The sequence below is a fragment of the Setaria italica genome, chromosome V (assembly GCF_000263155.2).
Source record: "Setaria italica strain Yugu1 chromosome V, Setaria_italica_v2.0, whole genome shotgun sequence".
In the NCBI taxonomy this organism is placed as follows: Eukaryota; Viridiplantae; Streptophyta; class Magnoliopsida; order Poales; family Poaceae; genus Setaria; species Setaria italica.
The window spans coordinates 27856460-27869234 of record NC_028454.1 but is presented as its reverse complement, the minus strand read 5'-3'; the positions used below and the strand labels follow the sequence as shown (position 1 = coordinate 27869234).

Here is a 12775-nt window from a genome sequence, read left to right as displayed (position 1 = left end):
GCTTCTCTGTCCAGATACGCAGTAGGTCATGACGTTCCCTGTCGTTTATGAGCCGGGCGCAAGTTGCCGAAGCGAACCGGCGACCAGTTCGTTAGAGATCCATGGTAGTACGGCCCAAAGAACAGTCTTTGTAACACTGAATTATCAGTACGAGTACGTAAGGCTATTTCTCCAAACAACGGCGCACGAACCAACACATGCCTTGGCATTCAGAGTCTTATTCAACAACAAAAGGACGCAGTTAATGCTCCAACAGGACAGCGTCATGTTTTTTCAGAAATTGTTGCGTGACACGTGCAAATTCGGCACTGATATCGTACCAGTTGACGGTCTAAATTTCAGAATCTCTATCTGATTTCAGTTCTGCAATTTGTTGACTGACGTGGTCTGACATCAGTGTTCTAGCAAGACGACATTTTTGTACAAGATCTAGTGAAATTCTAGTTGCAATGATGCTACCAACCAAACATTCTGCATTTAACCGCTTCCGTCGAGTTGCCCATGGGATAGGAGGTGTGCCAGATATTGCTGAAAAACACACAAAAAAAGTACATATCAAACTTGTATATTGAGCAGCAAGAATATATCCAAACAAACATATGAACTTGAGCGTTTCCTTCTGATAAAATATAAATTTGTGGATGGTAAGCATCAAAGCATGTATAGCAAGCAGTGAATGAAAGACAAGTGGGTAAATCCTTACAGCATGGTACGCATAGGGTGGTTTCCCTTGCCGGTCAAAATGCTTTGCCATGATGGAGAACTCGATCGGACCCCAGTCATCTATTTCAAAACAATTACCTAATGCAGCCTTGTAAAGCTGCAAGCACAAAATAAAATCAGAACCTCTCCTCGTGCAAGTTGGCACAGGAAATAAAAAAAAAGCACTTCTAACATCTGCATAAAAAAGATAACATGTAGATAAGTGTTGCGGAAATGCGTATGTTGCGTTGGATTTGTGGTCATACGAGAAGAGATTGAGTCCGGAATGAGGATATACGTGATAGGTTAGGGGTAGCACCAATCGAAGATAAGTTTATCCAACATCGGTTGAGATAGTTTGGACATGTCCAACGAAGGCCTCTGGAGGCACCGGTGCGTAGTGGAACCCTAAGGCGTGATAGTAATGTGAAGAGCCAGAGGAAGATCAAAATTGACATAGGAAGAGGCAATAAAAGGAGATTTGAAGGGATAGAATCTACCCAAAGATTTAGCCCTGGATTGGAGTGCTTGGAAAACAACTATTCATGTGCCCGAACACTGATTTGTGGTTCTTGTTGGGTTTCAACTCTAGCCTACCCCAACTTGCTTGGGACCGAAAGGTTACGTTGTTGTTGATGTACTTCTAACATCTGCATATCATTGACATTTACAGAAGCTCGTGTACGTATTAATAACAAGACGTATATTCAGATTCCACACCTTTGCAGTGTCAGTTAGGAGCTCAGTACCAGCAGGGTATGAGGCATAATACTGGTCTGCTCTCGAGATCCCAGCCCTTGTCCTGTGAAAAGCTCAAGCAGAGCATACCGGCATGTGAGAACAATTGAACAAGTAATGAGGTTATGGAATTGTAAAAAGATAGGTAATAAGATTCAGAAGTGACATACGTATTGCTTGTGTAAGCATAGGTAATGAGGGTGGTGAAGCAGTAGAATCCAGCATAGGAAACCATGCGCCGAAACTTCTGGATCTTTAGGACCTCCTTACATTGATAAAAGAGATCCATCTCACTTCAGCTTGATGCTAGTTCAGAGGGGGAAAAACATCAGTTTGACACAAACCAAGCTCTACAGAATAGCAAGATAATATGAAGCTGCATGCAGTATAATATTGAAAGTCATTCTAAGTAATCAACAAAAGATTCAGTATCTTAAACTACTTATACTAAATCCCGAGGTCCTAGTCCCAATATCGTTCAATCAAATTGACAAAGGCAAATCATTTGCATCTCCATAAGATCACAAAGCTTGGCAAGCAAAGCAACAATTTGAGCATAGTTTCTTCAGAAGATCACAGAATACTACATGGACATGCAACAGAAAAGCAAAGGACCACCTCACCATTAGACAGTTTACAATTGATATCGGTTACTTAGATTGGATGCTTACAGGTTGTGCAAATGGTTGTGGCATTACCAACGTTTTCATGTTCTTACACGTTGCATTGTATTTTGGTTAAGCATTTCTTCTACACCTCTGGCTGTGTGCACAAACAGGTGATGACCTCCCTGAGCTCTGTCAAACTTAGGGTGTGTTTGGTTGGTTGTATCATTTGAGTCATGTATGAAATGATTCAAAATAATAATGATCATTTTGTTTTGTTGGGTGAATTGGACCAACTCATCCAGGATGAGACCATCCCACTTAATACATTATTCTACTAATTAGAGTGAACCATATGGTACAAGTAAATTGGTTGAACCATCCCATCCAGGATCATCCATGTATGCATCATGTGGTGCATGCAACCAAACACACCCTTAATCAATCTGCAGAATCTTTGCAAGAATGACATTCCAATTTCATCAATTATCATTCCCTAATCCTATAAACAACAACACAGTTTTTTATGAAATAACCAAAGTATGAAATGATCAACGATGCATCCCACATGGCCAAATCTAATATGAACTTTGCTGTCTCAGCCATTGCTCTGAGAAATCATGTCTGGCCCCCAATCGCTATTCACTATACTCACCAGATTGCCGCATTGATTTCATTCAACACATCAGGAGATTCACCTCACATTGATAAAAACATATCATTCTTTGTACAGCTCAATGCTGGTTTCAGAGGAGGGGGCATCAGTTAGACACAAACTTAGCTCTACTCTACAGAATAACAAGGTGACAGGAAACTGCGTGTAACATAATATTGAAAGTCATGCTAAGTCAGCAAAAGAATCAGTATTTTAAACTACTTGTACTGAATCCCACGTTGCTAGTCCCAACAACATGCAATCAAAGTGAAGAGGGTGTCTGCATCTCCACAAAGCTCAGCAAGTTAAGCAATAATATGAGCATAGTTTCTTTTCTTTTTATGACGTTGAGCATAGTTTCTTGAGAAGGCACAGAATACTACATGGACATGCACAAAAAACAAAAGTCCACCTAACCAAGGAATGTTTATAATTGTTATTTGTTGCTTAGACCAGATGCTTACAGGATGAGAAAATGGTGACAACATTACCAAGGTTTTCCATGTTCCTTCATGTTGCATTGAATTTTGGTTAAGCATTTCTGCTACAACACCTACGGCGGCATGCTCATACAACAGGTAACCAGCTCCCAGAGAAGTTATCACAAACTAAACCAATCTGCAGAACCTATACAAGGATGAGATTCCAATTTTAGAAGTTAGCCATTCTATAATCCTATAAAAAATTACGCAGTTTTTTATCAAATAACCAAAATACCAAATGGCGCATTCCGGTCCCCAATCCTTATTCAGTATTTCATATATTCACTAGGCTCACCACCGTGTGTCAGTGTCACATTGATTCAACATATCAGCTGATCCAGCTCGCATTTCACATAAATTCAATCTTTAATATGATAATGTAACGAAAGCACGCAGTGAAAATTGAAAACTGCAGGAGGATTTCTCTGGGGAATTTCCACAAGCACCTCTCCCACATGCCTACTGAACGCCAATACATCTACCGATTCTTTCCTCTGAGAACCCTAGAACTGAAACCACGTGCCAAGTTATGGTTACACAACTCCACGTGAATTCCAAAAGGCAGGAGGATTTCATTTTAATAAACTCTTTGGCTTTGGGGCATCAGCTCTGAAGTCCAAACTCGAGCACTGGATGAGGAGGTGGCGAAGGAAAAGGAGGATGGGAGTGGAGGCACACAGAACAGAAAAAACCTCCACCACCGGACGTCGTCGCCTCCCTCTCGCAGACAGGCTCGGGCTCCGAAGGCTCCGCCGCCGGCCGCCGCAATTTCCGCGGCGCCGGCAAGAGAAGTGGGACGAAAAGCTTCCCGGTACGGCCGTAGTACACACCACGAGTCCACGACGCGAGAAAGGGGAACTGGGCTGTGGGAACCGATTAAGTCGCCGTGGGCTTTCATGGCCTGTGAAGGCCCGTCTAGAGGTGGATTGAGGAGGTGTGAGTGGCGTGGAAGCCAGGTGGTGGCGGTGGAAGCAGTAGCCCCGCAGTTTTTTGTAATCCCCGATACAGTAAATTGAGCAACAAGACGAGTGTAAATAATTTCACTGCCATGGACCATGGTTACACATTTTTCAAAAATGCAAACAAGACTAACTTTTGTTGGCACTGCCAATATTTCAGATGATATTTTAGGACAGTTGCACGGTACGTACACCACTTTAAGTACCACCACTTTAAGTACCAATTTAACATAGTAGGATCTCCAGTAGATTTTGCAAAGGACAATATATCTCTGCTCCACCGATTGAGTTTTCTACTGACTTGTGTTTCTTGAAGATTTTTTACCTCAAGATTCCGAACAGTCAGTAGCAACTTATTAAATGCTGGTCATTTATAAAATGGCAAGATTTTGGATTCTCGTTATCCTAGGGGATACTCAATTAATTTCAAGCCTACTCTATCAATAAATAAGCACCCCCAAGAAAAATATACAGTAGATTTTCAATTCCAAGTTTCCTGAGTCCTGCCCCACCCTGATGATCTCTGCCTCATCTGCTACAGCCGCCTACAGCCAGGCGAGGTGAGTGCCCACACCACACCACACCACCGACCACCGCCACCGTCGATCGATGCCGGGTCTCCTCAGCAAGGTGTCGAGCGCCGTGGCCGCCTGCGCCCGCCGCGTCTCGCGCGCGACGCGCCGCCTCCTCCGCGCGCGGCGGCCGCGCGGGGACCGCAGGCAGCTCGTGCCGGCCGACGATCACCAGGAGGAGTACTCCGGCGACTCCGGCGAGGAGGAGGAGGGCGGCCTGTGGCGCCGGGCGATCCTGATGGGGGAGCGCTGCAAGCCGCTCGACTTCCCCGGCGCCATCCACTACGACAGCTCCGGCCGGCGGCTCCCGGCCGCGCCTGCACCCGCGCCCCCGCCCCGCGGCGGCAAGGTGGCGCCGGCGGCGGGCCCCGGCACGCTGCTCTGCCGCTCGGCGCGCGACGTCGACGAGGGTGCTCTGGCGTACAAGAGGGCTAGCTAGGCTAAGCACGCGGCAGCTGCTCCCGATCGGCGGTCCGTGCTCGTCCGACGACGCCCATGGCGTTGCGCTGGGTTTTTTGCTAGATCGATTGCTAACTTGCGTGCACATGTTGCGTGTGGATGTTGTCATGGTTAGTTTCTTTTGGATTTTGCAGTACATTTCTCAGTAAAAACTAGAACGTAGAAGGCGATGATTACTCGAAATTATCTCGTGAATTTGCCTGAAGGTTTGCGCCTTTTGTGTGCATCTATACCAGCAGGCAGCAGTAAAACGGGGGAGAAAGAACGGGCCCAGTGCGAGTTTGCGACCGCTATGTTGTCCTTATTTTCAAGAATGCAAGCTACCTCGTGGCCAAGCATGTACGTGTGCGTAGCTCTCTAGAACCACTGTACCTCATGACCAAGTATGTACGCGTAGCTCTCTAGAACGACGACTGCGCATTAACTCGCAGGCACGCATGCCAATTGCCAACTTGCCAAGAAACAGGTGGCTTCCTAGGCGACACATGGGCTGCTCAACAATGTTTTGGCACTCCGAGAGCCACGTACGTACTGCAGTTCAAAGATCATAATGTAAAATGGCCCAAAGGGCAAGATCAATGGTACAACTGGGCAGTATCATGCTCTTCTTTTTCTTCACAGAAATACTCGCACAGACTGGTACACTGGACCAAAATTCGGAATCTAGCTGTGTTTTGCAATTCTGACATCATTTCACGAGCCAGCTATGCTCAACATGTCAGCAACACATCCTTTCGTACAAGATACAATCCAGTGCAACCTCATTTTACTGAGGATGCCAGTATTACAATGCTTTAACCTAGGAACTACAGTTGAGCCTCCCAAATTTCAAGTAAAACACGTCATGAGTTTAACCGCTTCCATCGAGCTGCCCATGAGAGAGGAGGTGCGCCATATATTGCTGACAAAAAGTAGACGTAGATATAAGGCATGCAAATAGTCACAGGAAGCGATATTCAGATCAATATGGACAAAAGTGTTTTCTCCAGATAAAATAAAAACCTGCGAACGCTAAGCATGATTATAGGATTCACTAAATGAAAGGCAAGAGGGCAGTTAAATTAGAACTTACAGCATGGTAGGCATATGGTGGTTTGCCTTGCCGGTCAAAATGCTTTGTCATGATGGAGAATTCTATTGGGCCCCAGTCATCTATTTCGAAACAATTACCTAATGCCGCCTTGTAAAGCTGTGAACAACCAGATGAAATCAAACATTACTGCTCCATAAGCGATCATTTGATACATGAGAGAAACGAAATTGATACTTCTGACATCTAGATACTATATATTCAGACTTGCATAGATTTGTGGTTATAGATAATCAAAACAAATTTCAGCACCCACATCCATACCTTTGCCGTATCAGTTAGTAATTCAGTACCAGCAGGGTAGGAAGCATAGTACTGGTCAGCTCTAGAAATCCCAGCCCTTGTCCTACAATAAGCTCAGACAGGAAATACTAAGAACAAGAAGCGTGGAGTTCTGTAAACATGTACAAGAGAGGTGATTCAGCTGTGACATACGTGTTGCTTGTGTAGGCATAGGTAATGAGGGTACTGAAGCAGTAAAATCCAGCATAGGACGCTATACGTCGAAACTTCTGGATCTTGATGATATCCTTGCATTGATAAAAGATGTCCATCTCACAGCAGCTTGATGCTGGTGCAAGGACAAAGAGAGAAACAAGAAAAGTCAGTTGACTGACAAAAATATACACAATTATCAGCTGAAAAAATAATGTCATCTGCAGCAGTCAGCAAGTTTCACCATTTTAGAGTGGCTATCTGCTTATAAAGAGCACAAATCCTTAGGATGTGTATAGCAATAACTTAATTGGTGGACAAAATCGAGAAGGGCAGGGTGGCTAAATAAATCCTGGCAAATGAAGAACATGATATAAGCATAGTCTATTGAGTGATCTTTCATGATATGCATTCATTCCTCATCACACTGGATTCTTGGAGAACGCAAAGTGGTTTTTAACAGACAAACACTAACAAGCAAAGAACTTGTATCGAGCTTAACATCATCAAACCTATGGTGATAGACAGTTGCGCACTAGTCAACCTATTCACCCTCAGAATCATTAGATATGAAGCACAGATGACTACAGTGCTTCTTACATCTCAAAACTCAAGAAAATCCCAGCATGGCAAAGCCCTACATGGAACCGAAAATAGACATCCCATTCTGTCATTTCCACAAACACCTTCCCTGCATGCCCCCAGCCAACTCCACAGAACAATACACCTTAACACTACGTGCACCTAAGAACCATTGAAGTTCGTAAAAGAGCCAAGCGAAAGGCGATAACACCATACTATAGTTCACCAAGCTAATTGAGAATCGCAGCTCTATATTCCCACAGGTACAAATTTGGTCCCGAATCGAAGGAGGTAAGGAAGTAGGGGAAAGAGACTCTACCAAAAAGACCTCCGGCGTCTGTGCGGCGTAGCGTCCCCCCTAGGTAGGTCAGTAGCGTAGCAACTCGCAGGCCGCCGCCGCCGCCGCCGCCACGATCGTGGTTGTCAGCTCGTCGTGGAGGAGCGAGTGAGCAGACGCAAATCAAAATTGCGAAGAGGCCACAGAGAATGGAGCAGCGCCAACGTGCGAAACGAAATGGGCTGGAGTTCAAATTGGGCCAGGCCGATGTGGACGTGAATGGCCCTTGTGTTGTTAAAGGACGGCTTAGTATATGGGCCATTTCCCCCCAAGGGCCGTGTTTGTGTCTTCTGCTGTTTTTCTTCTGTTCAAATTTTGCACCAGCTGGTGCTGCTGAGTGCTGACTAGTATGAAGTACCGTCGAATTTCTAAGAAAAAAATAGTCCAAATTCCCTAAAAAACAAAGTAGTCATTTATTTTGAACGCAAAGGTTTCATATCCATATGAAACGATTCAAAGTATCGCATTCAAAATGGTGATCGAATCTTGTGAGATCAAGGTATTAAGAGAAGTATGAACGAGCAGTTTTTAACTGACTGCATAATCAAGCGCTTCTGAAACCTTGTCGTGCGACGGTGTATTTTCTTTGGATATTTACAGTCTTCTATACATCGCAGACCAAGACAACGTGAACCATGCTTAAATTGGATCTTATCAAACATATATGAGTATATAGATATTCATAATTTTACATAGATCCCGTTTCAAAAATAAATCGATACAGTGCATCCCAAGGGAAACGAGAAAAATAGAAGGAAAAAACAATGACATTGAGAGCAACGAACGCATTCTGCAAACCTACTGGTTGAAGGCACCGAATACTAGCGCCAATCATCTAGTCGTGATACAAAAGTTGCATAAAACGCAGGCTTGCCCACCGGATCGTCGCTGGTGATCCGCACATTATATTTGTAACGTACGATGAAGAGTACAACCGAACAATTTTGCTTGTAGATTCTCTACGAGCCGTGCAAGATTTAGCAAGTTCGTTTCCTTTTCTTTAGCATTTTTCCTTTGCAGAAAGAGCGAGTAGAGCCAGTTTTGCGTTCCAACATTAGACTCTACCCATATCATTTGAACTTAGCTTGGTGAGGCTGAGGAACTTGCTTTTGCCTGCGCTTGTATTTGTGCCTGTACGCTTGGCGTGTCTCTGAATTCGCAACCGCTTTTTTTTAATGAATGGTCACGGAAATGTGCCTATTTTATTGCCAGAGAAGATAGAAACAACCGCTAGCAGGTGAAAAAAAGGAAAAAATTACAGGCGCGTAATCAAGATGGCAAGGTCCTTCACGCCCGCCGATGCCCACGCTGCAGACTTGTCTTTGATCTTTGCCATTAGGGCCGTTGAAGAGGTTTCTTGGTGTCTAAAAACCCTCACATTCCACTCTTTCCATATCTCCCAGGTGATTAGAAGAGCCAGGCTACGCATCGCTTTTCTTGAAACAGAAGGGATCGTGGTGATGTTGTTCCACCATTGGGCCACATTCTCACTTGGGCGTCGTTGTTGGGGTTGTATTGTCGGCTGCGCCGTCCATTCCGCGGTAAGGCTCCATATTCGCCTCGTGTATCTGCACTCGGCTAGAATGTGATGGGTCGATTCCACGATGTGTCTGCATAGTGGGCATGATGGTGAGTGATCCCATCCTCTGCGAGCTAGTCTGTCGGAATTCCATATTCGATCTTGGGTGACAAGCCATGCGAAGAATTTACATTTGGTGGTGCCCAAGCTTTCCACAGCACAGCGTTCCGTGGCACCTTTGTGCAGCCGATGAACTGTGCCTTGTATGCGGATGTGACAGTGTATTCACCATGTGCTGTAAGCTTCTAGACGATGCGATCTTGTTGATCGGGGATTAAATGGATGGCGCATAGCAGACTCCATAGTGTAACAAACTCCGCGAGGTGAGTTGTGGTGAGGCCACCTGTGGCGGAACCACCTCGGATTAGCTTAATTAATCAGAGTTTAGCCGCCTAACATGCGACACCCCTGGTTAACTCAAGCCAACACGAAGCGCCGTCGGACTTCATCCGATTTAACCACTTAAACAGGATCGAGTTCAGCAATCCCACACGAGGGTGAGCGGTTACAGAGAATACAACAAGTCCACCGAGTTAAGCAAATCTCACTTGATTTGTTCGGCCATAACAAAATTTGCATCAGAGTTTTACAAGGTTTTAAGAAAACATCAGAGAAAACTAGCGGAAGACTTCGTCGGGGTCGGATGTTCGGGCGAGGCCAACCAGAACATCACTGAGTCCTTTCCTCGCCGTCCGAGGAGGGGTCCCACTCGACCGTCCAGCCTGGCGGAAGCTGGGGCGGCCAAGCGCCAACAAAGGAGGGGTCGGAAACTGCAACTTCACCTGAAAAACAGGAGCCACAACAAGGCTGAGCTACTAAGCTCAACAAGACTTAACCGGGGAGGAGCCAACTACTCTTCCAACTAGACATGCAAGGCTTCTTGGCTGAGGGGTTTGTTTTGCCAAAAGCACTAAGTAACCTATTTTCAAGTTTTAGCTCCGGTTCTAGATTTACTTACCAGTCTAGGTTATGCAACCTATTCTAAGCAAACATCGAGCCAATCAAGTGTGTAGATAAAACAACAACATTGCCATTATCAGATTCCTCATTTACTCAGGGTGACATAGCGATCAAGAAATCTCAAACTGTGAGAGGCAGACGAATCGATTCGAGTTCTTTAACCATGCATGGTGAACCTAGCCCCACGACATCCGCGCACCCGGAGGTCGCTTCCTGTGTCGGCCTTCCCCATCAATCCCCTAACCCGTGTCGGGCCCATTTCCTTTGGTGCAAGGTTCCACAGACCCGGTCTCTGCCGTTCTGTGACCACGCTTTGCCACCACGTGCGACAACCAGCAGGGGAAACTCCGTTCCAAGAACAATGGGGCGACCGCTCACGTCTAGGTTCAATCAGGTACTAGGCTTCCTCATCCCATACTAAGTATGAGGCTAGTACTTTCAAACACTTGATCACGAACACCACCACTGTCGGGCCTTAGCAAGTTTTCATAGACAGACGGGGCAACCTTCCGACCACCAAAGTTTTACCCAACCCTGCCCCGTCCACCGTCCTTATAGTTGTAGCAGAGAGTAAACATGCAACTCCTACAACTCGCGAGTGATAGGAAATCACTCGGCTTTTACCGTCTCCTATTTAAGCAATGCAGCTACTCGGTCCAACAACTAGTGCTCATATCAAGGGTCACTAAGTCATGTATCTAGGGTTTCACACAACTCCTAAACGTAAATGCACAAACATGCTATTCGGAAGGCATGCACAAGTTTGGCAAGAACACGTAGGATTTTCATGCAACCGGGGCTTGCCTTCAAACAAGGAGGGCTGGAACTGCTCGACTTCGGGGGCGGCTTCGACTTCCGCGGGCAGGATCTCGGCTACAGCCTCTTCTTCGGGCGCCGGGTGCAGCTCGTAGAAGCCGTCAGCGAGATGCAGCTCTACACGAATGCAATGCAAGGGTTAGCTTAAACGTTTGATTTGACAGCAACACTGGCTCTCCTGAGCCCAGAAACTTGCGACCAAGAGCAGGAGGTTGAAGCGGTTTGAGAGAGCTGATGATGATCAACAGGTAAGGGTAGGAAGGGAACTAGTGGTCTGATCCTTGAACTAGAGGAGGTAATAACTGGGATCCTCAGACGTAGGTGCTGAAGGGTTCCCACGTTTTACACATACACCCTCGAGTTGAAGAAAAGATCACAGCCAAGCCCTCGGGCGAGGCGGACAAAGGTCGGCGAACAGATAGGGTCGGACGAGACGGAACTGGGGTCGGGCGGATAGGAGGGGTCGGGCGAAGCGGACTTAGGGTCGGCACTCACCTTCTTCCTGAAAGGAAAGCTTGGGGTCGGGAAGAGGCAGACTTGGGCGGGGAACTAAAGCTTCGAGCAGGGACTAAGACTGGCGATGCTCCGGCAGCGGCGTTGCTTCTTGCGGATCACAAGAGAGCTCTACGCAGCACAAAGGAGCAAGCTGCTGGGTGACTTGGAGGAACTGAGAAGGAACTGGGAGAAGAACTTTTCAAGAACTGGGTGGGTGGCGCTAGGAGCTTGAGCAGGGAGCTAGAGGAGGCTAAAGGCAACAAAGGCGGAGGGAAACTCCGGCGACGGGGGCATTCCTTTTATAGTTGCTGGAGCAGAGGAACGGAAACGTCGCGGAGAGAGAGGAGGGGAGCGGCGCGAAGGCCGGGGAGAAGCAATGGAGTGCTCTGCCGTGGCGGCGATTGAGCAAACCGGGCGGTGCTGCAGGACTCCGGGGGTGACGCCAGCGATCATTGCGCTACTCCGTCGGGGCGGCGTAGGCGCGGGTAGACCGGTGGTTGGGTTTTGGCGGAGAGCGGGCGTCGTCGTGCGGAAGAGGTGATAGAAGCGACCGGTTAAACGGCGCTAGGATCGAGGGCGCACAGGTGGGAGCACAAGCGGACGCGGCGCGGGGGAGAGCGCGGAACAACAGATTGTCGGGCGGTTCTGACAGAGCGGGGGAAAAAGGAACTGTCGCGGCCGCGGTCGGGGTTGGCGGTGGGGGAATCGTCGTGTAGCGACGACCGGGCGGCGCAACTGTTGCTGGAAGGGATGGAAAAGACGGGCGACATCGGTCTTCGGGGCCGGGATCTGGTATCGCGATGATGGGCGCGGGAGACGAGAGTCTGCAGAAAGGGGTGCAGAGGGCTTCCGCTGCCATTGGGGAAAAAGGGCGCGGGAACCAACTCTGTTCCTCGCCAGAGACAAAACTGGGCGATGGCTTCGGAGAAGACGAGCCACGCGGCAGGAAGACTCTGAGGGCGGCCATGCAACTCGAGTGCGGCTGGCGCGGGGGATCTGAAAAAGATCTCGCGGGTCCACCGGTGGATAGATCGGACGGGTGAGTAAGATCAGCAGGATCCGACGGGGGGCTGAACTTGCTAGGGTCGGGAAAGGAACGAAGCGGTAGGGGTCGGATCTCAGGGGTCGGGACTGGCGGAAGACTGAGCACTTAGGTGCGGTCAACAAAACAACTGACTGAGGTTAAGGGCTGAGATCAAACCTAACTGGGAAAGGTTAGGGGTCGGTCGTTACACCACCTCTAAGGTTTAGGTCTCTGATCCAGATGTTGTCGTTGAGCGCCTTCGCCACTGTCCTCTTCTTTTTTCCT

The 12775-nt window shown here is 47.4% G+C and overlaps 2 protein-coding genes across 4 annotated transcripts; both read right to left on the bottom strand.

Annotated features, from left to right (window-relative positions):
• Positions 1 to 186: 186 nt before the first annotated feature.
• Positions 187 to 4034, bottom strand: LOC101776104. 3 transcript variants are annotated; one of them, XM_022826443.1, is made up of 6 exons: positions 3875 to 4034; positions 3165 to 3327; positions 1611 to 1746; positions 1423 to 1504; positions 704 to 820; positions 187 to 528 (listed from the first exon to the last, which is right to left on the bottom strand). In XM_022826443.1, the coding sequence occupies exons 3-6, from the start codon at positions 1727 to 1729 to the stop codon at positions 478 to 480; spliced, it is 369 nt and encodes a 122-aa protein (XP_022682178.1). In that variant the 5' UTR covers positions 1730 to 1746; positions 3165 to 3327; positions 3875 to 4034; the 3' UTR covers positions 187 to 477. The 3 variants fall into 3 exon arrangements, with proteins under 3 accessions (XP_022682178.1, XP_022682177.1, XP_004969105.1); XM_022826442.1 differs by having other exon boundaries at positions 3192 to 3327; XM_004969048.2 differs by lacking the exon at positions 3165 to 3327.
• Positions 4035 to 5754: 1720 nt separating this feature from the next.
• On the bottom strand, positions 5755 to 7778 carry LOC101775704. Its single transcript, XM_004969047.4, has 5 exons — positions 7599 to 7778; positions 6698 to 6833; positions 6527 to 6608; positions 6245 to 6361; positions 5755 to 6073 (listed from the first exon to the last, which is right to left on the bottom strand). The coding sequence occupies exons 2-5, from the start codon at positions 6814 to 6816 to the stop codon at positions 6023 to 6025; spliced, it is 369 nt and encodes a 122-aa protein (XP_004969104.1). The 5' UTR covers positions 6817 to 6833; positions 7599 to 7778; the 3' UTR covers positions 5755 to 6022.
• Positions 7779 to 12775: the final 4997 nt, after the last annotated feature.